The sequence below is a fragment of the Cannabis sativa genome, chromosome 8 (assembly GCF_029168945.1).
Source record: "Cannabis sativa cultivar Pink pepper isolate KNU-18-1 chromosome 8, ASM2916894v1, whole genome shotgun sequence".
Taxonomy (NCBI): Eukaryota; Viridiplantae; Streptophyta; class Magnoliopsida; order Rosales; family Cannabaceae; genus Cannabis; species Cannabis sativa.
In genome coordinates this window covers 21333767-21358800 of record NC_083608.1, presented here as the reverse complement: position 1 = coordinate 21358800, position 25034 = coordinate 21333767, and the positions used below count along the sequence as shown (strand labels likewise).

At 31.7% G+C, this 25034-nt stretch overlaps 1 protein-coding gene across 1 annotated transcript; it reads left to right on the top strand.

Moving 5' to 3' along the window:
* The first annotated feature begins 535 nt into the window (after window positions 1-535).
* On the top strand, window positions 536-4624 carry LOC115723630 (uncharacterized). Its single transcript, XM_030653115.2, has one exon. The coding sequence runs from the start codon at window positions 536-538 to the stop codon at window positions 4622-4624; it is 4089 nt and encodes a 1362-aa protein (XP_030508975.2).
* Window positions 4625-25034: the final 20410 nt, after the last annotated feature.

The window sequence follows — 25034 nt, the reverse complement described above, 5'->3', positions numbered from 1 at the left end:
TCGAGCATAAAGGATATCTGGCTATATATCATTATCATGGAAAGAATCATAATAATAACAAAAACAAATAGCAAATGAAAATGAAAATAACATAATAATAACATAACAAATAGCGAATGGAAAACAATTACTCTCCGGGTTCAAATGAGAATTCAAGTCCATCCGCAAAAAGAGGAAGACGAAAGACTAAGTCCCCAGCTGTTACAGTCGAAGAAGGAGCTCGGAAGAGAAGAGGCAGACCCCCAAAAGTCCAATCTCCCTTGGCTGCAACCCCAAAGTCGTTCAAGGGTGGAAAAAAGGCTAATTCTAAACTGGGAGGCAAAACCACTTCAAGTAACCACTGGGAGGATAGAACTTTTGATCTTAAGGTAAATTTGGACAACCACTTTGTTATTGTTGAAAAACAGAGGAAGCACACCTCAAGTTGCACGATCACTGAAATTTTCGAAGGGACTCAAGAGTCCAAGGGGAAGGCTGTTTCGGATTTTCAGTTTGGGGCTACGGAGACTTGCCCGGAAAAGTCTCCGAGGTCGCCATGAAGATCCTAGCTTGGAACTGTCGTGGACTCGGGAATTCTGCGACAGTTCGTCAACTGGCGCACTTGGTGCGTCTCCATAATCCCGACGTGATGGTATTGTCTGAAACTCGGCTTCCTATTGATAAATTTAAGAGGGTATGTACTAAACTCCACTTCATAGACTTACATTATATTCCTCCAAATGGGCTTTCCGGGGGATTTGCTCTGTGTTGGATGAAAGGAGTTCACTGTAGTGTACAAGCTGCCTCCAAGAATGTAATAATGGGCAAAATCATTTCGGACCCTCCGGGAATACCTTGGATGCTGTTAGGGACGTATGGGCCGCCCAACCGAGTTGATAAGGAGCACTTTTGGTTGCAAATGGGTGACACTATTATGAAATCCCAACTTCCTCTTATTATGCTGGGAGACATGAATGGCACTCTTAATGATAGGGAATGTTTTAATTATCATGGAAATACATCGCTTTATGCATTTGATTTTCGGAGAATGGTTCAAAGAGCGGGTTTGATTGACTTAGGCTTTATCGGTCCAAATTTCACTTGGGCGAAAGGGGGAAGAAACTCAAATGGAAGTGGGGCTATGAAACGAGCAAGACTAGACCTTGGACTAGCTTCGACTGATTGGAGGATACTGTTCCCTAATGCAATCGTCCACCACCTCGCTGCTTCGGAATCTGATCACAGACCACTTCTGGTTGATACTTTGGGAGGAGCCAAATGCAAGGGCCGACAGTTTAAATATGAGAATATGTGGGAAAGAGATCCTCGATCCTTTTGGGTGGTTAAAGAGGCCTGGAAGGCAAGACGTCATGCACACCCAATGATTAATTTTCACAAGAAGGTGAAAGCAACGGGAAGAAAGCTTGGTAATTGGAATAAAACCCAATTCACTCATCTCTCTCAACAAATTCAGATTGCGAAATCCAACCTTCAACAAGTGGAACAGAGGTATCCGGATGATGGCGTCCAGGTTGATAAAGCGAGACAGGCTCTCTCCGAAGCGTTACTAAGAGAAGAAATCCATTGGAAACAAAAATCAAGAGTACAATGGCTCCAAGAAGGGGATATGTGCTCCAAATTCTTTATGGCGTCTACCATCGTGAGAAGACGAAGAAACTATATTCAGCACATCAAACTCACTCCGGAAGAGGATTGGATAAGGAACCATGACCAAATCGCACAGTGCTTCCTCAACAAATTCAAGGAGATATTCAAGAAAGCGGACACCGATCTTTCAACGCTCAGGGATGGGGTATTTAATTCTACTATAACGGAACAAGACAACTCCCTCCTGAATGCTATTCCGCAACAAGATGAGATAAAGTTGGCTCTTTGCGACATGGGAAAAGACAAGGCCCCGGGGCCGGATGGACTTCCACCAAGCTTCTATTTGCATCACTGGGATACAGTCCATACGGATCTAATTGAGATGGTGATCCATTTCTTCTCACATATGGAATTGCCTCAATTCATAAACGATACCTCATTGGTTTTGGTACCTAAGAAAGACTCTCCATGCCTAGTTAATGACTATCGCCCGATTGCTCTATGCAATGTTGCGTACAAGATTATATCCAAGATCATCGCCTCAAGACTTCGAGACTTGCTTCCAAGAATTGTTTCCCCAAATCAAGCTTCTTTCGTCAAAGGTAGACACATTGCTGAAAATACAATGATAGCCCGTGAGATTGTACATTCAATGCGAAGGAGGAAGGGTAAACGCGGGTTCATGCTAATCAAACTTGACTTGGAAAAGGCGTACGATAAATTGGATTGGGACTTCATCTTAAGGGTACTGCACCAGTTAGGCTTCAATAGACCTTTCACGGAATGGATTAAGGCTTGTATTTCAGTCCATGAAATAAAGCTGCTGCTAAATGGCTCACCAGCAGGGAAATTCACTCCGGAGAGGGGCTTAAGACAGGGCGACCCCTTATCCCCTGCCTTATACATCATGGCGGCAGAAACATTGTCAAGGCTGTTGCTCGAGAAAGAACAGCATGGGCTTCTCAAAGTTTTCAAATTGACAAGGAGAGGTGACTCAGTCACTCACTTGATGTTTGCTGACGACATCATGCTTTTTGGAGAAGCCACAATACGAGAGGCCAAATCATTCTTGGACTGCTTAAACTACTATTGTAATTGTTCGGGTCAAGCCATCAACTTCTCAAAGTCATCTGTTTATTTCTCGCGAGGTGTAGCCAGCCGAAAGGCTCAAGTAATTGCCCAAACTTTAGGAATGAGGAAGATGAATAGGAGTGCAACGTGTCTTGGAATTCCCCTCTTTAGATCGATCAAGCATACAGAGGATACGAAACACCTAATTGATAAGGTGCTTAAAAGAATTCAGGGGTGGAAAATGCGGCTATTGTCAAGCGCTGGGAAAACTTGCCTAGTCAAGGCCGTCGGCTCAAGTCTCTCAAACTACGTTGCCTCCTCTGATGTAATTCCTTCCTCAACAGCTAAGAAAGTCGATAAGCTTTTGCGGGATTTCTGGTGGGGCGACACTGAATTAAAAAGAAAGCTCCACCTAGTGTCTTGGGATCGCCTCTGTAAACCGAAAAATGTAGGAGGTTTGGGATTTCGGGCCACTGAGACGATGAATGAAGCATTTCTCATGAAGTGGGCTTGGAAGATTCTTAATGGCGAGGAGTGCTTATGGCGTAAGGTAATGAATGACAAATACATCAAAAACCAGAATTTTCTTGACTTGGAGGCCAAGCAGTCAGACTCAATGCTGTGGAAAGCGATTCTCCGTGCGCGGACGACCCTTGGAAAAGGCATTTGTCGGAAAATTGGGGATGGCAACTCCACTTCGATCTGGTTTGATCCGTGGGTTCCAGGGGATATACGACAACCTACTCCTTCTGTAGATGATGCGGGAACAATCAGCTTGGTAAGTAATTTCATTACGGACCAACAATGGAATGCCGAGTTGGTAAAGAGATGGTTTCGACGTGAAGATGCAAAACGCATTATCAACATTTCTCTCCCTGGGAGGCCTGTTCGTGACTCTTGGCTGTGGCTGCCAAGTACTAATGGGGAGTTTACTATTAAATCGGCCTATAAATTGTTGAAGAATGGCAACCACAGTAACGAAGGCGACGGGAAATGGAAATCCATTTGGGGAGCCAAGATCCACAACCGCCTCAAGATGTTCTGGTGGAGACTCCTTGCCAATTGCATCCCTACAAAAGAAAGACTTAGTATGTCTATCCCCATTCAAGATACCACATGCACCTTTTGCTTTACTTGTGCTGAGAATAGTTTTCACTTGCTTTGGGAGTGCCAATACGCAAGAGCAATCTGGTTTGGGTGTAGCTGGAGTGTTAGAGCCGATGTCATCTCAGTCTCCAATTGGGATGAGTGGATGGGTTGGTTTTCAAATGCTACTAACAGGCCATCCTTTCTCGACTTCAACACTTTTTTGGGAGGGGCTGCTATTATCTTTGAAAACATTTGGAGAGAGCGGAATGGGCGAATTCATGATAGAAGATCCAACCCTTTCGTCGTCTCGATCAACTCCATCAACAATAGACTTGGTGAACTTATGCAACCCACTGATTCTGTCCACACCAATCCTTCTCAGTGGCAGCCCCCACCAGAGGGTTGGGTGGCTTGCAATTCAGACGTGGCTATAGGGCAGAACCAATCGTCGGGAGCTGCTATTTTTCGAGACAGTGGGGGCAACATCCTGAGATCTGCATCCTTCCGCCTGAACCACTACGATCCTCTACCGGGAGAGGTTGCAGCTGTGTGTGAAAGTGCAGGTTTGGCGGTAGAGCTTGGATACGATAACTTAGTGTTTCAATGTGATTCCTTAAATGCTGTAGCTGCTTTGAAAACTAAATCTCAAGACATCCATAAGCTGCAATTCAACATTCAAGAATATGTTCATAAGTTCCTCTCTATTGCGGGTAAGTTCAATCTCTGGGAGATCGTTTGGACCCCTAGAGGCTGCAACGGTGTAGCCCATTCTGTGGCTCAATGGGCAAATCGATTTAACAAATTTGGGTTCATCGATTTGGCCAATTTTGGTGACTCCCTGCAGCTGTTAAGTGCAGATGGTCATGGCTCTGTTTAGTTAGTTTTAATTGCTTTTATTAGTTTGTTTTTTTTTCAGTTTTCAGTTTTCTGGTACTCTTTGGTTTGTTATTTGGCCGTTGAGGCCTTGTTCTCTTGTTTTCTGGCTGTCTGCGGGTGTGTTTCCCTTTTTAAACACTAATCAAAAAAAAAAAAAAAACATAACAAAAAAGTGTACATGTCCTAATGAAAACTCACTAAATTGAATACATATCCTACTAAAGAAAATCACCAGATCAAGCTTCATATTTTGCATGCAGCATGTTTTATATTATAAATAATAATTTTATAAGAATCAATTGTTTTATAATATAAATAGTAATTTTATAAGAATCAATTGTTTTAAAATTATCTTATTTTTATATCTAAATAAGTTTCACATATATCTTTCTCATAATCGGTATATATAGTTGACATGTGTGAACGAACAAAAAGAATGTCTTCACACTAGTAAATTACATGTGAAGTGAATTTGCTTAGTTACTCTTTTATTTTTGCTTGGATTTTAATATATATAATTTTGGCTTATTTAGTTGGAAAAAAAAAACAAAAGATAAAAAGATGGAAAAGAAGACGACGAACTTAATAAATAAAATAAAAAATAGAGAAGAATCTTTTTTAGTATGTAGCATGGATTTTTTCCTCCTCAAGTAATAAAATCCACCAAATTAACACACATGCATCATAACATGCAGCTAACAGCTTCATCCAGTCTTGGCTTTATTCTTAAAAATATATGAGTAAAACAATTAATAAAAATATGGTAGGTAATTGTTATTTGTTATAGAAGATTTTAATGCTGAAAATGACAAATGAGAAAAAAATAAAATAAAAAAGGAATGGACCCATTTAATGTATATGCATCTTATAAGGCCAACTCACCCAACTACTTATTTTTATTTTAATTTCTTTCAACACCGACTGTTATCTATCTAAACAACTAACTAATACAAAAGCCTTTAATGTATAGCTTTGAAATATAAAACCACAAAAACAATATTTAAATCTCTAAATCTAATCTCTCTCTCTCTTTGCTTGAAAGACTTAAAAGCCTTTGTTCTAGTTTTTTTTTTTTTTTTTTTTTTTTTCATTTGTGTTTCTCTGGTATATATTGTCTTTCCAACTTTATGGCACGTTTACTATACAGTAATCAGAATCGGAATAAATTAATGGAGAAATGTAACGGAATAAATGAAAAATAATCGGAATCAATATTTGTAATATGTTGTTTACTAAAATTTTTTAGAAATGGAATAGTTGTAATTTATCTTGTTTACTTTATTAGGAAACGTAATCGGAATGCTTAAATTGACTAAATTGCCCTTTTGAGTTAAACTATATTATATGGTAGTTATTTTGCAAGACATATTTTAAAGGACAAAATTGTCATTATATATTTAATATTAAAAAATAAAATAAAAATAATAAAAATCCATTACCCTTAATGGCATTCCTTATAAAATTGGTGGGAGAAGTTCTCCCTTTCTTTTCTCCCTTATTTAATCAACTTCTCCCTTTCCTAATTTTAATAATGCAAGTAAACAAATGTAAGGAAATGATTACCTTACTACTTATTCCCATTACTTATTAGTAAACATGCCATTAGTTCATAGCGCTATGATATTATGAGCCTAGAATTTTTTACAGGGTTTCCAAATTATTCCTAATTATTATACTTAACTGGGTATTATTTTTACTGTGAAAAACTACTACATTTAGTAACAATTTTTTAGTCACATCATAATTTATTTTTAACTAAATGTGAATTTTAATTACAATAAAATATTACTTGTGATTAAAACATAATATTTAATTATAAGTTGTCACTAATTTAGTTTTAATTGTGACTAAAAATATATTTAGTCACAATAAATTATAATTTTTATGATTAATTAATCATAAATTTTTTATTCACAACATAAAAATTATAATTTATAATTAGTTATAATTTTTTTATTTTTAATCACAAATTTAATTGTGACTAAAAATAAAATATTTTGTTTTCTTTCTTTTCTTTCTTTCTAGAATCTTATTTATATTATTTATTGAATTACTAACTAAATGGAAGTGAGTGATCGAGTAGGTAGATTTTGAGTCAATTGTAGTGGAAGACTACTTGAACTGAAGTGTCCCAATCCCAAACACTATTCTTTTGTTATTTATTTATTTTTTTCAAAAAAAGAAAAGAAAAAAGATCTTATAGAATTGGACTTTGGAGGAATAATACTAATAAATTAAAGGTTATGTTTCCTTAGGACTGCACGAACAAAAAGTAGATGGGGTCGTTTCAAAAGTAAAGTAAACGATGCACACAGCAGAACACAAGTGTGGTGCAGAGTATGATCTTTCCATTGATTTTGCTTTCGAGCCTGTCCCGTCAATTATAAGCCATAGCTTATATTTATGAGTGCTCACAAGACTCTACTCTTTATAAATTTGGAAATTACTCCTATATTATTTTTAATTTTTTTTTTTTCAATTTTATGCTTTGGGTTTCCAAATTAGTTTTTTGGGTGGTTTTTATATGAGTTGTTATACGAATTTTAATTACGATTTAAATTGCTCCGTTAGTTACAATATGAATTTTATGTAAATTAAATTCAGTAAAAATACAAAAAAAAAAAAATTATTTTAAAGTATAAAAATAAAAAAGTCACTTATAAATATTAGGCATTATTCAATTATTTAATTATATTATAAATTATTCTGCAAAATAAAAAAAATCCAACTTCCAATTAAATTTGAAAAATTATTATCCCATTAATCTAATTAGATTTTAAAACTCAATATTTAAATAGAGTGTTTTCTTTTACTTTGAGAAGAGGAGATTTGATCAACTTAGACTTAGACTTTCTTTTTGTGAAGAAAAATATGAAATTACTAAACTATGACTACAATATTTAATTAAATAGAATTTTTAGTTGGATTTCAATTCAACACACTTAATTTTTAATATTAATTAAAAAAAATTAAAAACTACACATAACAATTAAACTATATGTGGGGTGGTTAGGATTATTTTTAAGGGTTTCTATAATTAGATATAGTAAGCTCCATACAAAATTAATAAAAAAAAAGTAAAAATGAAATATAGATATTTTTTTATTATACATAAATAAATATAATATATATTACATAAATTGAATTAAATTAGTTTTATATAAATGGATTTCAAAAATGTTAGTATCAAATGTAATTATAAATTGAATTACACCAGTTTTATATTTGGATTGTTTGTACTAAAAACTATCTTCAAGTTGGTAGTATTAAAAAAATATCGAAAAGCGGGTGCACAGGATGATAATTCCGTCTCTTGGAATACTATTTGGAAGCTAAGTGTTTCTCCGAAAGTAAAAGACTTGTTATGGCGTACTGCTACTAACTGTCTGCCTACGAAATCCAGACTTTGTTCTAGACATGTGGCTATTGATACCATCTGCCCTGTGTGGAAAGTAACTGATGAAACCATATACCATTGCTTGGTGGATTGCTCTTTTGCCAAAGCGTGTTGGCAACAGTTGGCTGCTGGTGTTAATTTGACGACAGTTGGTTCTTTTGCCAACTGGTTTGCTACGGTTCTACAGCAGGAGGATGGGGAGAAAAGGAGGTTGATCGCAATGACATGTTGGGCAATTTGGAAACATCTAAATGAGCTAGTATGGTCTAATAAGTCCCCTACTGTTGCGAGTGTTGCTCATGACTTAGCTCAAGCTTTACTCGCAGATTGAACTCGGGCTGAAGATTCAACATTTAATCCTATGGCTGCATTCCTTACTGATGTCGATGGTGCTGAAACTTGGGCCAAACCAGTTGAAAACACCTTGAAGATTAATGTAGATGTTGCCATTTTTTCAAGAACTTCAACTTATAGCTTTGCAGGGGTGATTAGGGATGAAACTGGCGCATTGGTGGAAGTTTTACCTGTTGTCCGCCAGGGATGTTGCAACCCGAAATAGTGGAAGCTTTGGGTGTTAAAAAGGCACTGAGTTGGGTTAAATGGAAAGATTGGAGGAAGGTTGTCATTGAAACTGGTAGTCTTATTGTGGTGTAAGCGTTACGTAGCTCTATTCCTATGGTTTCATACTTTGGGAGTATTATTTCTGATTGTAAGATGTTGTTAAATGACTTGCGAGATGTTTATGTCAATTTTATTAGACGTTCTGCAAATATTGTTGCTCATTTCTTAGCTCGAGCATCTTATTTAGTTGTTGATCGTGTTATTAGGAGTAGTGATGTTACTCCAGATTTTAATCATGTAATCATTATGGATTGCAATTAATAAAAATGATGAATTTTTTCACAAAAAAAAATATCAAAAATTGAGCTTAGGGTATTTTATATCATTTTAAAAAATACAAGATCTAATTTATTATTTTACAAAACAAAAAATGAATCAAGAATTTTTACAAAAGCACACAATTCAAAATTAATCTTATAATAATTACCAGTCTTTATAATGAAACATTTTTTTTAGAAAAAAAAAGTTATGATCTATTGGATTTCCTCGAATCTAGTATCATCACCCCTACTTTTGTGACTTGAGCTATAATGAAGCAGTAGTTTCTTTTATATTAAGAATAATGTATATATAGTAATTAATGATATGCACTACTAAAGAGAATAAATCTTAGAAACATAACTTTATGTGTGTTTTCAACATGTTTGTAATTATGTTAAGATGGACGTAAATTGGAAGCAACCTACTGAAGTAGTGTAAAAAGAGTAGTACTGTCTGTAAGTGTAAGAGAGTGAGATCCAAGCAAATTGGCAAGAACACCCATCACCCATGCTATAACCTTTAATTTATTTCTCATGTGATACATACAACTTTGCCTCCCATATGCCTATAATTAACTCATAATTAGCTACATGTGTTTATCACCAATTTCCTTGAATTCATTTTGTAAAATATTTACATCAATCAATGTTATCAGTTTGATTAAAATTTATTAAAAAATATTATAAAATATTTAATTATTTTTTTAATCCATATTTTGATTATTTCCATATATAAAATTTCTGAAATAAATTAAAATTCTATTATTATACATACCCCATATATTATTTGTTAATTTTTCAAAAAAAAAAAAAATTACGGATTTCGTTGTTTCGATAGTTGTTCAAGTAGTTTTTATTTTAGTTGTTGTGTGGATTTTGGTTGTAATTTAAATTACTTTGTTAGTTGCTATATGAGTTTTTATGTGGATTTCCATGAAAAATACAAAAAAAAATTATTTGAAAATATAAAAATTAAAAAACCCCTAAATTTTTTTATAATTATATATCTACTATTATAATTTTCAATAAAAATTAGAGATATTTACAGTCAAACTATAATATTACTCCATAATATAATGTTTGATTGATTTATAAATAAATGTTACAAAATTATTTACTACAAATGAGATATTATTTAATCTAGTTAGAGAATGTTATATTATTTTATATAATATAATATTTAGGTTAAATAATTAAGTGTGACAAAGAATTAATTTTACCAAATTGTAACATACATTATGGAGTTACAAAATGTGTGTAGAATGATCACAAAATAGGAGTTGTAAATCCTTTAAATTGATGATCACATAAATATATAACTCTCACCTTTTTTTCACTCTTAAATTAGTAAAAGATGTTACTAATTGTTTATGAATGTGAATGAATGATAGTTATTGAAAATATTGTTGTTGAAGACTTGATTTACTCATTTATAAGGTGTATAAATGGTTCAAAATTAAGTGGGAATAATTTGGAACATTTTGGAGAAGAATTGGCCAAAGCTGAAAAAATGATAACTAGTTACTGTTTTTTTCAACATACACTTGTATACGTTTTTGAAAGTTTGAGAGTCTTTCTAACAGCCCGAAACTCCTCCAAACCACCCAATTAATACCATAAATGCCCAATTTATGATTGGTAACATCCAAGGACTTTATGGTGGTCATTCATGTTCATATGAGAGTAAAAACTCTATAAATAGAGGCCTTATTGTTCACTTGTAAGAGAAGTAGTTTAAATCATTTGTTGTGGTTAAAACCTTGTGAGGATATGTTCATCCTTAGACACTAGGTTGAGCATATGAGGCTTGATAAATCCTTAAGAGCATTTCTAAAATTTTTCTAAGTGTCCATATGAGAGAGGAAATGACTTTTAGGACAAAGGTCATTGAGCCTTGGTCAAGCTTTTTGTGTATTATTCTTCTTCTTCTTCTCTAGCTTTCTTATAATCTTGATGAAATACTTTTATTTGTATTTTGATTGTAATCCTTCTATTCTCTCTTGTAATGAGAACTTTTCCAAGACAAACTATTTACATATTTATGTTTGACTATTTTATTATATAAAATACCATCAATTTTTTTAAATCATCTCAAACAAACATACGGAGACATCCTTCTATTATTTCAGTTTGCTCTCTCTCTCTCTCTCTCTCTCTCTCTCTCTCTCTCTCTCTCTCTCTCTCTCTCTCTCTCTCTCTCTCTCGTTTTCTTATCAATATATTTATTATTTTAATAATTATATATATAATATTACACAATTATTACTCTTTCTTTTTTCAAGTTTTTTTTTAAACTTGGAAATCTGTATCCAAAGATCAAACCAAAGAGTGTTGGAAATTATTTTACCAGGATCTTAGATCTACTCACAAGTATATGTTTATTAACATCCTAAATAAGAACTTTCTAAAACGATAAATTAAACACATATAAAGTTTAAGAAACCTTACATTGGGTGCAGCGGAATATAATGACTCCTTCCGTTCAGATATCTAGCCCTTGATTCCTTTCTGTAGCAGAGCATTATCAATATCTGAACCTGGATCTCTTTCTCTGAATCTTTGATGCTGAATCTCCTTTGCTGATGATCTTTCTTCACGATCTTCCTCACTATGATTGAGGTATCACTTGATGTGTGTGGGCACTACTTATACACTAAGGTAGTTCGAAATTCAAAGGAAGAGAAAGAAGAAGTGGCAGCTAAAGATAGGGAGAGAGAAGGCTCAGATTCTCTGAATCAGAAGAAGTGTTTTTCCTGAAGCCTTCACTATCTATTTATAGCATTCCACTAGGGTTAGATTTGAATTATATGGCATTAAAATAATGAAAAAATCAATTTAAAATACCTACAAAGGTGGCCGGCCATACACTTAGTGGATTGGGCCTTGCTTTTTGCAATTTTGCAATTTTAACACCTTTTGTATCTGATTTTCTCAAAAATGCCAATTTCCTAATTCAACCATTTAAATGCCAATTCTAACTATTTAATAACTATAAATAATTATTAAATAATATTGTCATTTATCATATTTATTAATTGAACCATACAAAGTATCATAATTAATAAATATGCCCCTATTAACTCTTTCTTTACAATTTCGCCCTTATTTAGTGAAAAATTCACAAATAGACATAGTCTAATTTGAGAATTATAATTGATTAATCAAAATCAATTACATGAGTCTTACAAGCAATATTATCTCAACTAGTGGGGGGACCATGGGTCTATATAACCGAGCTTCCAATAAGTAGATCAAGAATTTAGCACTAAAATTCACTAACTTATTAATTCTTCGTTGAATCCACGCATAGAACTTAGAATTGCACTCTCAGTATATAGAATGCTCTATATGTTCCACCATATAGACACATCATTAGTTATCCATTGTTATAATCCTAATTTGATCAATTATCCTCTATATGAATGATCTACACAGTAAAGGGATTAAATTACCGTAACACCCTACTATGTATTTTATCCTTAAAACACTTGACCCCGTATAAATGATATTTCAGCTTATGTGAAATGAGATCTCCACCATTTATTTTCGTTTGGTCAAGCTCGAAGGTAATCATCCTTTGCTTACTATTCGCCAGATAGAAGCTATAGATTCCATGTTTATGCTAGCGCTCCCACTCAATTGCACTACCGTGTTCCCAAAAAGTACGTATCACCCTGACCTAAAAGCAGGCTTAACTAACAATTCAAGGAACACGAATAGCCTTTCAAGATTGAGCCTAATCATAACAGGATTAAGATCATTTGATCTAGGATCAACTAGGCGATATTGACTTGAATAGATTTTACGGTAAGTTTAATTAAATCTAAGTCAAAGTTCAATATCGGTCCCTTCCGATGCATACTCCATGCATCCAACCTGAGCTTTACTTTAACCAATGTTCTGGAAAGAACATAGTATTTCTCCAAATACAAGTAAACTCTTGTTGTAGATTATCATATCAGTAAAACCCTGTGTCTGATAAATCTAGGAAACTTTATTCACATAGTCATGTTTACTTTCCAATGTGTTGACGGCACAATAAACAGGATCAAGTATGTGAAAAGGGTTTCAGATGAATCTATACATTATGTACATATAATCATGAAATAAATCATGTGAACCATGCAACATTAAATGTTATTTCTGATCTATATTAATAAGTAAATCTGATTATATTGAAATGAGTTTTATTTAGGGCATAAAACCCAACAAACTCCCACTTGCACTAATATAAAACAAAAAGTGCGTTTCAAATAATCTCAACACCTTGATATACAAATCAAGTGTAGTAGTAGTAAACTCCTCGTAATAGGATCTGAAAGGTTGAATTAAACACAACCTTTTCTCCACCATTACTCTTCCTTAATCACAAAATCATTGATAATGTGAAATTCCTCTCTATATGTCTACTCTCTTGGGATACTGAATTCTATATCTTTGGCAATTACTTTTGGTTAATCAGGAAATTAACACTAGTAGTTTAAGGCAATTTGGAATGATGCCAAAAATGTATAGAACTTTCCTTAGACTGAATAAGTACCTTTCCTGCAGCTTTAACATTCAGTCTCTCTCTGGTAGACCTAGAGACTTCAGATAGGTTTTTACACTTCTCCAAAATCACTATTCCACCCCCAGAGTAACCACCATCTTATCAGAAAGATTTACTAGCACAAAGGCAAATTTCGAAATCTGATATGGTGTAGTCTAAGAGTTTTAAACACACTCTTATAGACTAACATATAGTTCCTCTTCTTTATCTTAAGATTTACTTGATTGTCTTCCATTGTTCTTCTCCTGGATTAATCTGATACCTACTCATTACTCCCACTCAACAGCAGGTGTCTGGTCTAAGGCATAAAAAAGCATATCTAAGACCTCTCACTGTTGATATAAGAAATTCTTTCATGGCTTTATCTTTTCTGGAATAGTTAAGACTTTTCCTTAGATAAATAAAATCTATACCTAAGAAGTTGTGAAGCTTCTATAGATTTCCATTAGAAAGAAAATGCTTCAGCATCTTACTAAAGTAAGTTGCTTGCATTAGAGTAAGTAATTACCAGGTATACCACAAGCCATAGGTTTAGATAAACTCAAACCTATAATACTAGGAACAGGAAGTTTGTTAAGTCCATAGAATAGACTTATTAATCGAAAATTTCCTTTTATGTCCTTGTAATAGAAAACTTTAGGTTACTCCATGTGAATGGATTAAACCATAGTTCTATTGGCTTTCTTCTTAGTTTCTTATCTTGACAATCCATTACTTGTTTAAACTCACAATGGATTTTAATCACTAGTGTCTCCCAAGTCATAAGAAGGTGAGTTCCTAGAAACTCTCCCACTACGACAAGGCACCGCGAATTATGTCTAAGAAAACTAAATGGTATTGATCTCTTCGGTTGTGACAAGACAACAGAGGCAGTGGGATCATCATATGTTATATAAGATGATAGAACACTTTTGGAATCAAGAATTAAATATCTCCTTTATTTGCTACTTGTTTTTCAGACTTAGTCATTTTCTTAGAAAAGTAGTATTTGTTTGAACAAACACTTTCTTATCTATTGACAATGGGATGGTCCACCCCTAATCACTTAGAATAGCTAACAAACCATGGTTAACAGTTCTAGCTTTTCTTAAGATTTTGATTAGGTCATCCATGAATCTAGTAATGATTTACATTAAGTACCCAACCATTACATCATTCTGAAATTGTATTACCATAGAAGGATTTAGGCAACGACTAGTAACTAATCATCAATATGCAACTCGAAATTTCTGGGGAGGTAAGTTTGGATATAATTCAAAAATCAATTTAATGATCTTTGAACTGCATATCTACTAACTATTTCTCCACCCCTATCAGTTCGCAAGATCTTTAACCACTTACCTTAATGGTTTTAACCATTGCTAGAAATTATGAAATTTTTCAAACATTTCAAATTTCTTTGCTAAAAGGTATAATCTAGAGTTATCGTTTTAAGAATACAACGAAAAACTCATATCCACCCCTGAATGTACATCCATCTGCGAATGAGATGAACTACTTTCAGTGGATATAGGCATATTAACTCTTTGCAGAGATTGATCTTGTCAAATCCACTATGAAGAAGATACAGATGACATAGATTAAAAAAAATGGTAGTGTCTATTGATGACATAGGTTTAGTTACATCAAAGAGTTCTTAGAATACTGCAAGTGGATCCTGGTCACAGAATACCTAACTCATATTCCATACAGTTTTAATCCATTAATATAAGATGGATATTAAACACTTGAGAAAGTGTAACTGTATTGTATTCTGGAATTAGAAATATAAGAAAATTTCTGTTTGGATTCTAAAATTAAAGTCAAAGACTTAAATTCAACCAAATATAATGAGTAATTCTTTCTTGGACCACCACTACTATTTAAACTCTAAGTCAGATTTGCCCATACAAGTAGGAGAAATCTAAGATTGAGGATTTATATCAATTGGGAATAGAATTTCGGGATTATAATCATATGCGTCATTTAATTTCTTAAGAGAAAATATAATGACATGAAATAATTTATAGACCATTCATCCAATGATATATTATTGAGCTAATTCGAAATGAATAAGCTAAGAGGAATTTGGATAATTTCGTTGTTTAAATAAGAATCCAACGATGCTTCGATTAGCGAAAGACAAAGTAATCTTATTTATGTAATCTTCTTGTTTCATATTGTAAAAATACTAGTCTAAGGTGTCATCAATTGATGATCAGCTAGATGTTGCATATACAATATTTATCTTTCGAGATCTTACACTATTATGTATGTCTAATGGTGAAAATCCATTAGGGATTTATCTCATTAGAAAAACAAACATGTTAGACCAACAATGAAGATTCGAAATTAAACTACAACTTAATAACAGAAAATAACATGGTTCAATATAAATTCATACACAATTCAGAAATTATAAACATATAGCAAGTAGGAATGACTAGTGAAAATACTAAAACATACAATCCTAAATAATTTCCAAGGTTTTCAACAAACTGATACAGTGTCCCGGTAGGCGAGAGTCAAAGTATCATTTATTGAATAGAGTTGTCAGCTCATCTAAAATAGAAACCATTCTAGCAACCTTTTATTCGATCAAAATAAGAATCCAACGTTGTCCCGGTAGGCGAGAGTCAAGGTTATTCTCATTTTATGAGCTTCCACCATTGTTTCATGTTTCATAAGTTTATCTCTAAGTAGTCACCGTAGGGGAGAGTCTAATAGAGACGAAAACTTACAAAACACTTATCAAATGAAATCTTACGGTGTTAAATGCGTTCAACGAATAACCATCCATAGGGGGACGAAGTCTAGCGTCTCGAGGTTATATTGAAAACATTTAACTTTTGTAAGACCAACAATGGAGATCGAATATCTTAATAATAATCAAGCTCATTATTTAAAGTGAGTGGTATTTTCTTTGATTCTCTTTATTTAATCTATTTATTTTAAATATATATTTATTTAAAATTTTCAATTTAGAATGAAAAATTCTAAATATAAATTTTAATTTAATATTTATAAATTTTACTTAGATGGTTATGAAAATAACATGAATTATTTCCATCTTAGTAATAATTTCCAATAAATATTTAGAAAAATATTCAATTTAAGTTGTTACAAAATTAATTTAAATTAATTTACAACTCAAATTTAATTTTCTATAAATATATATTGCATTTCGAAAAATTAAAGTATTTAAGAATACAATTTTTGAAAAATGCATGTTAAAATAAAAAATAAATCCTGGAAAAATTATTCTAATTTAATGTTGGCCCAAAATTAATTAATAAAATTAATTTACAACAAAAAATATAATTTTCCTATTTAATTAAATATATAAGAAAAATTTCAAATATTTAAGTATGATGATTAAAATCAACTTAAATATTAATTTTCTATTTAATTAAATACACTAGAAAAATACTTCAAGCAAAAATATCATCTATCTAGATTTTCCTTTGACTAATTAATTCAATTTCTAATAATATACTTTAATTCAATTTATTTTAAATTAATCAATAAATGAAAAAAATCATTGATTTAAGTTGATCCAAGAATTAATTAAAATAAATAATTAATTTACAACTTAATCTATTTTTCAAATAAAATTCGAAATTCCAGCATTTAAGAAATGCAATTTCGAAATTTGATTAATAAAATAAAAAAATATATATTTTGAAAATTATTTAAATTTAGTTGAAAAATAAATTTCAACTAAAAATAATTTTCTATTTAATTAAGTGTCATAAAAAAAATATTTAAGTATCATGATGAAAATCAACTTAGATATTTAATTTTTCAAATTAATTAAATGTATTAAATTCAAGAAATAAATAATTAAGTGTAGAGAAGGCTTAATTATTAATCTCTAGTTTAATACTAGGAAAAATATACTTAAAATAAATTGTACCAAAATTAATTATATAAATAATTAATTTCACAATGTATAATATTTCCTATTTAATATTAGAAATAATAAGTAGTCTAGAAATAACTATCTAGAAAATATCTTATTTGACTAAGTATCTTTTCCACAAAATTTGAAAAAATATCTAATTTAAGTTGTATTAGAAAAAATCTAGAACTTAAATATTTTCAAATTTAAATTTAATTAAATATCAAAAATTAAGTTGTAACCACTTAATTTGAAAATATTCCATTTTAAGTTAATATTCGAAAAGATATTAACTTAAAAAATATCTAAAGAATCTTAATAACCAATGCCTAAAATTCCTCAACTTAATTTTGAAATTTGAAATTCAAAAGATATTCAGATTTAAGTTGGTTAGTTGTAGATAACTAAATATCAACTTAAATAAGAATATTTAATGAAAAATTTAAATTAAGTTCCAGAAAGAATCTAGATGGTTATAATTCTATATTTAATTAAATACAAGAAAATACATATAGTTTAGCTTAGAATAAAGAATTCTTTAAACTATAATTTTCTTAAATTAATTTCAAAATAAATGAAATTAATTATGTTGCTAATCAATTTTATTAGGTTAAACTAGTTTAATTAACCTAGTACATTTATTCAAATCAGGCAAATGGGCCTTCACAATTGGGGTGGTTCATGTGAGGGGGTGCTGGGTTCAGTATGTCGTACCCACTACTATGGCTCCCAACTCTCACACAAGGCCCAAAAGAGAGGAATTTAACCTTAATAAGAACAACTGTTATTAATTGAATAAGCCCAATAACTAAATGGGCCTAAATAAATTCTATCAAGAACTATGATAATTTATTTTAGCAACAACAACCTATATGTATCTATAATCAAATTAAACACATAGGCTCACACAGGCACACTTTGGATGGGTCCTATCATGTTGCTAGGTCATACACAGATGAAAGAAGATTGTAAATATACCTGTTACAAATTATTATCTTGACCAAGGGAGCCATCAGATCATTAGATCTGGCAAAAAGTAACCATGGCTATTTGCAATCAAGTAATAATAGGTTTTGAAAACTTACACATAAGCTAAAACACATACTCCTGCAACAAGGTTAGTTGGATAGTTGGATGTAGGATTTATTTAATTTTAAATTAAATAATTAATTTCGAAATAATTAATTAATTAAAAAATAATTTTTCGAAAATTTTAAAAAAAATTTGAAAAATTCAAATTTTTTTTTAAAAAAATTTAAATTTAAAATTAAACCTACAATTTTTGAAAAATTAGGTTTCAACCAACCTAAATATCATTTCAAAAATTTGCTAACTACTTTTAAATTTTAAATGTTATTTTATAAATAAAAATTAAATAAAAAATTAGAAAAGATAAATAAATATCTTTTTCAAATTTTAAATGTAATTTAAATAAATAAAATAACAAAATTTAAAAAATTAGCAAAATATCTTATATCATTTAAAAATTACATGATTATAAATATCTTATTTTTAAATTTAAAATAAGATAAGATATAATCAAATTTTAAAATAAGATAGATTTTTAAGCAAGAAGATAGATATTAATTCTATTCAAATTCAAATTACACTAATATCTTGAATTAAATTTAAAAAATATTAAATTAATTCAAAATGATAATTAGAATTGAATTAGGAATAGTAATAGTATAAATACAAAACTATACCAAAAATCGGAAGTTAATTCCATGAAAAAGCATGAAAAATCGAAGAAAAACGAAAAAATTGTGAACTGTACGGACAGATTTGCGATCGCAGGAAAATTTCAGCACAGCCCCGATTTTTTCAAATCTTCAAAAATTCATAACTGATTCAAATAAAATTGAAATTGAGTTCTGTAAAAGGCTAACTTGCTTAATTTTTCTCATACTATCCAATAAAAATAATTCCAGAAACAAAATCGCAATTATTTTTCACAAAAAATTTACAAACATCAATAAATCATCAAATAACACTCAATACAACATGATGCCATCCAAAAACATACAAACAATCGTTTTAAAGTCCAAATTTCTTGCAAGTAAATCAATTACCATGGCTCTGAGGCCAGTTGTTGGAAATTATTTTACCAGGATCTTAGATCTACTCACAAGTATGTTTATTAACATCCTAAATAAGAACTTTCTAAAACGATAAATTAAACACATATAAAGTTTAAGAAACCTTACATTGGGTGCAGCGGAATATAATGACTCCTTCCGTTCAGATATCTAGCCCTTGATTCCTTTCTGTAGCAGAGCATTATCAATATCTGAACCTGGATCTCTTTCTCTGAATCTTTGATGCTGAAACTCCTTTGCTGATGATCTTTCTTCACGATCTTCCTCACTATGATTGAGGTATCACTTGATGTGTGTGGGCACTACTCATACACTAAGGTAGTTCGAAATTCAAAGGAAGAGAAAGAAGAAGTGGCAGCTAAAGATAGGGAGAGAGAAGGCTCAGATTCTCTGAATCAGAAGAAGTGTTTTTCCTGAAGCCTTCACTATCTATTTATAGCATTCCACTAGGGTTAGATTTGAATTATATGGCATTAAAATAATGAAAAAATCAATTTAAAATACCTACAAAGGTGGCCGGCCATACACTTAGTGGATTGGGCCTTGCTTTTTGCAATTTTGCAATTTTAACACCTTTTGTATCTGATTTTCTCAAAAATACCAATTTCCTAATTCAACCATTTAAATGCCAATTCTAACTATTTAATAACTATAAATAATTATTAAATAATATTGTCATTTATCATATTTATTAATTGAACCATACAAAGTATCATAATTAATAAATATGCCCCTATTAACTCTTTCTTTACAATTTCGCCCTTACTTAGTGAAAAATTCACAAATAGACATAGTCTAATTTGAGAATTATAATTGATTAATCAAAATCAATTACATGAGTCTTACAAGCAATATTATCTCAACTAGTGGGGGGACCATGGGTCTATATAACCGAGCTTCCAATAAGTAGATTAAGAATTTAGCACTAAAATTCACTAACTTATTAATCTTCGTTGAATCCACGCATAGAACTTAGAATTGCACTCTCAGTATATAGAATGCTCTATATGTTCCACCATATAGACACATCATTAGTTATCTATTGTTATAATCCTAATTTGATCAATTATCCTCTATATGAATGATCTACACAGTAAAGGGATTAAATTACCGTAACACCCTACTATGTATTTTATCCTTAAAACACTTGACCCCGTATAAATGATATTTCAGCTTATGTGAAATGAGATCTCCACCATTTATTTTCGTTTGGTCAAGCTCGAAGGTGATCATCCTTTGCTTACTATTCGCCAGATAGAAGCTATAGATTCCATGTTTATGCTAGCGCTCCCACTCAATTGCACTACCGTGTTCCCAAAAAGTACGTATCACCCTGACCTAAAAGCAGGCTTAACTAACAATTCAAGGAACACGAATAGCCTTTCAAGATTGAGCCTAATCATAACAGGATTAAGATCATTTGATCTAGGATCAACTAGGCGATATTGACTTGAATAGATTTTACGGTAAGTTTAATTAAATCTAAGTCAAAGTTCAATATCGGTCCCTTCCGATGCATACTCCATGCATCCAACCTGAGCTTTACTTTAACCAATATTCTGGAAAGAACATAGTATTTCTCCAAATACAAGTAAACTCTTGTTGTAGATCATCATATCAGTAAAACCCTGTGTCTGATAAATCTAGGAAACTTTATTCACATAGTCATGTTTACTTTCCAATGTGTTGACGGCATAATAAACAGGATCAAGTATGTGAAAAGGGTTTCAGATGAATCTATACATTATGTACATATAATCATGAAATAAATCATGTGAACTATGCAACATTAAATGTTATTTCTGATCTATATTAATAAGTAAATCTGATTATATTGAAATGAGTTTTATTTAGGGCATAAAACCCAACAAAGAGTACATGATACAACAAAGAGAAAAGTGATTACAATCATAAAATAGCCTGTTGTTCTAAGCCTAAAGCTTGCTTAGCTAGATGATGAGCGGCAGAGTTAGCCTCTCGTGGGATATAGCTAATCGAAGCTTGAGGAAGAGAAGACAATAAGCTAATGATTTTGATAAGTAATTCTTACAGATGAATGTTATTGGTGTGACCCGAGCGAATAGCATGTACAAGAGTTTGACAATCAAATTCAATGTGTTGAACTGCAAGTGAGTTCTCTTGACACCATTCGAGAGCGAGTTGAAGAGCATGCGCTTCCATTATAAGCGGCTGGTGAACACCTTTTCAGGGAATAGCTAAGGCTGCAACAACATCTGTGTTATGATTTCGTACTATCATTCCAAAACCCATCCTGATCTCTTGTATATTTTGGGCAGCGTCAACATTGAGCTTAAGATGACCAGTAGGTGGTGGTTGCCACTGGGATGAGGAATGGCTAGCATCTTGAAGCTTGTGTGGTTTGTTTCTTTCATTGTGTTGCTGGTATTGGAGTAAATAATCTTTCGTCCACTGAATGAGCGCTGGGGCATCTTGATCCGACTGATGATGTAATACTTGATTCCTGCAATGCCAAACTTTCCAGAGGAGACAGATAAAGAACTGAAAGTCTTTGAGTGTCATAATATCAGTACACATATATAGAGTATCATTACAAGGTAAGGATTTTAATTTAATAATATGGTCATAAAAGATAGTTAATTTCCAAACCTTCTGGACGGATGAACAACCAAACAGAGCATGTATTAAGGATACCTAGTCTCGCATATATCTCGGTATATACACGACTTGTATAATCCTCTCTTGGTCCTCCTTATTTTATACTATGCGAGGCACAGTATGCGACTAGACGCTGTCAAGGTCGCATCATCTTGCGAGTTTGGGTCAAGCGAGGTAAACTCTCGAAAAGTCATTAATTAATAGTTCATCCATTGATGTCGCCCAATTAGTTACACTACGGTCGCTGTTGTAAACGGGCTATGTCGTATCCACAGGGAGGTAAATTACTACTAAAGATTAGTATAAATAGAAAAATATAGAAATTGGAATGAATTAAAAATAATGAAATGATGAGGTGAGAAAGTTGATCAGATAAAGAGTTTGGTAAGGTAGAAATATAGTTATACAAATCCTATTCTAATACTGATATTAATTTGAACACAGTTGCAATTCTACACCATTAATTACAACTGGAAGATATGTATGTTAAAAGCACATATTACTTAACCTTGCATAAATTGAATTTTACTTCTAATTTCACAGCATATCATATTATATATCATAAATCGACAAAATACCACTATTAGCAGAATGCAGTAAACGACATACAATATAATAAATATACCAAAATATTAATAGCCTAACTTACATAAGAAAAGCATGATTGAACTTATATAAAAGATACTATTAATTTTGGAAGAAAAATTAGAAGATGAAGAACAATTTAATAAATGAAATATGGAGATGAAGCACAAAAGAATCAATATCAATAATAGAAATAAGAATTACAAAAGCTACACTCTAACCTCGCCAATATTACTATTCTAATACACTCATTTTTATCACTAAAATAAGTATAGATAAAATAGTAATAAGAGTAAAAAATAAAATGACAAAATAATTTTCTACTCTCTCTAAAATCTGATGCCTTTTTACAATGCCAAAAGGTTGTATTTATAGGCCCAATTTATTCCAAAAGCTTGGCATTTTCGTATAGGGAAATTTGATTTTCTATACTTACATATACCTAATATTTTATTTCTAAACTAATACATATCTTCATTGAAAATATATGACCACTTTATCTAAAACCCAAAAATACCCCTCTCAAATTTTCCATACTTTTTTTTAGTGCAAAAACATAAAAAAAAAAATTGGTAGTCCGATGGGGTCCGATGGTAGTCCGATGGTAGTCCGATGGTGGTCCGATGGTCACCTGATGCTACTTTTGTATGTACAAAAACATAAAAAAAAATTGGTAGCAGATTTGGTCCGATGGTAGTCCGATGGGTGGTTCGATGGGTCCGATGGGTGGCCCGATGGGTGGTCCGATGGTGGCCCGATGGGGTGGCCCGATAGATGGTCCGATGGGTAGCCCGATGGGTGGTCCGATGGTATAAATGGGGTGATGTAAATGGGGGTATTTTAGGAATATCATAAAAATTGTCATATTTTACAAATATTAGTTATTATTTGTTTAGAATTTTTTTTTTAACCAAATGTAAGCATAAAAAAATCAAATTTCCCTTCGTATATCACTTAAGTAGAATAGAGGGAAATAGCTGAGAGAAATGGTGGCAAACTTGGGAGTACCTCCCTAGACACACATATGTGTCATGGACGAGTTGGCGAAAATGGGAGCAACTACCATGTACGTGGGTCAAATTTGTTGGATAAAGACTATAATTGCAACAATATGATAATCCAATTTGGTAATGGAGAACTTCTTGGGCTTTCCTTGTGAAGCAATTTAATCATGATGAAGCCCAAGTTAGAATGGACCCTATGTGTTGCTGTTACCGTAAAAATATAAATCCACTTTATTGATGAGGCGTTGAAACTAGTAAAAATTAGCATGAGAAAATTTTAAGAGTTTATTTTTTTATGGCATAAATAAATAAAGTTAAGTGATTATGAGTTTTTTTTATTTATTTTTATTTTTTTACATTTATATGGGTCTTTTTATGTCATATTTTTGTAAAAAAAAGTAGAAATTCCATATTTGTAAAACAACAATAAGTTTTGCCAGAAAAATCACCGGCACCCGGAAAAGTCACCGGCACCGGAAAAGACAGCCGCGCGAAAAAGTCAACGTCGCTGGAAAAGTCATCAAAGTAAATATAACCGATTCTGTAACATAATAAATAAATATAAATAACATAAAATAACTCAAACCAGTTATAATTAAAATAGAATCGGTTCTATAACAGTGTTATAATAAATAAAAACAAATAACACGAAAGAACTCAAACTAATTATAACTAAAATAGAATCGGTTCCATAACATAATGAATACAAACAAGTAACACGCAATAACTCAAACCGATTACAATTAAAAACAAAGAAGAAATCAGTTCTTGAAACACTGAAATATAAATTAAAGACAAAACTAGTTTCACAATAAAATACTTCATAACACATAATACCTCATAAAAACCGGTTATAATTTTTTTTTTTTTAAAAAAATAGGGATCAAATTAATGTCTCGAATATAATAAAAATAAATTCGGTTCTATAACATAATGAATAAAAATAAATAACACACAATAACTCAAACCGATTATAATTAAAATATAACCGGTTCTGTAACACAATCAATAAAAACACCTATGTAATAATCAAATATAAAATAACCTTTTTAGCAACATCTACAACAACCACATGTACAAAGAACAAGGAAACAAAGAAAAAAAATATAATAACTTTGATAGCAATATTTCCAACAACACTAAGTAAAAAAAATAACAAAGAATTGAATACTACAACCATTTTAGCAACACCCACAAAAATACTTTCAATAATCTTGTGTAAATAGAATTAATAATAAAACCGAGCAATCATTTTAACAATTCTTGCAGTTTCACTTATAACAACTAACTAATAATCGAATACAACAAATGTTCTAGCGATATGTGCAGAAACAGTAATAATAACTATATAGTAGTCCTTTCAAAAAAAAAAAACTATA

Bases quoted from the DNA above. Each gene is read 5' to 3' on its own strand.
- LOC115723630 (XM_030653115.2), top strand. From the start codon at position 536: ATGAAGATCCTAGCTTGGAACTGTCGTGGACTCGGGAATTCTGCGACA.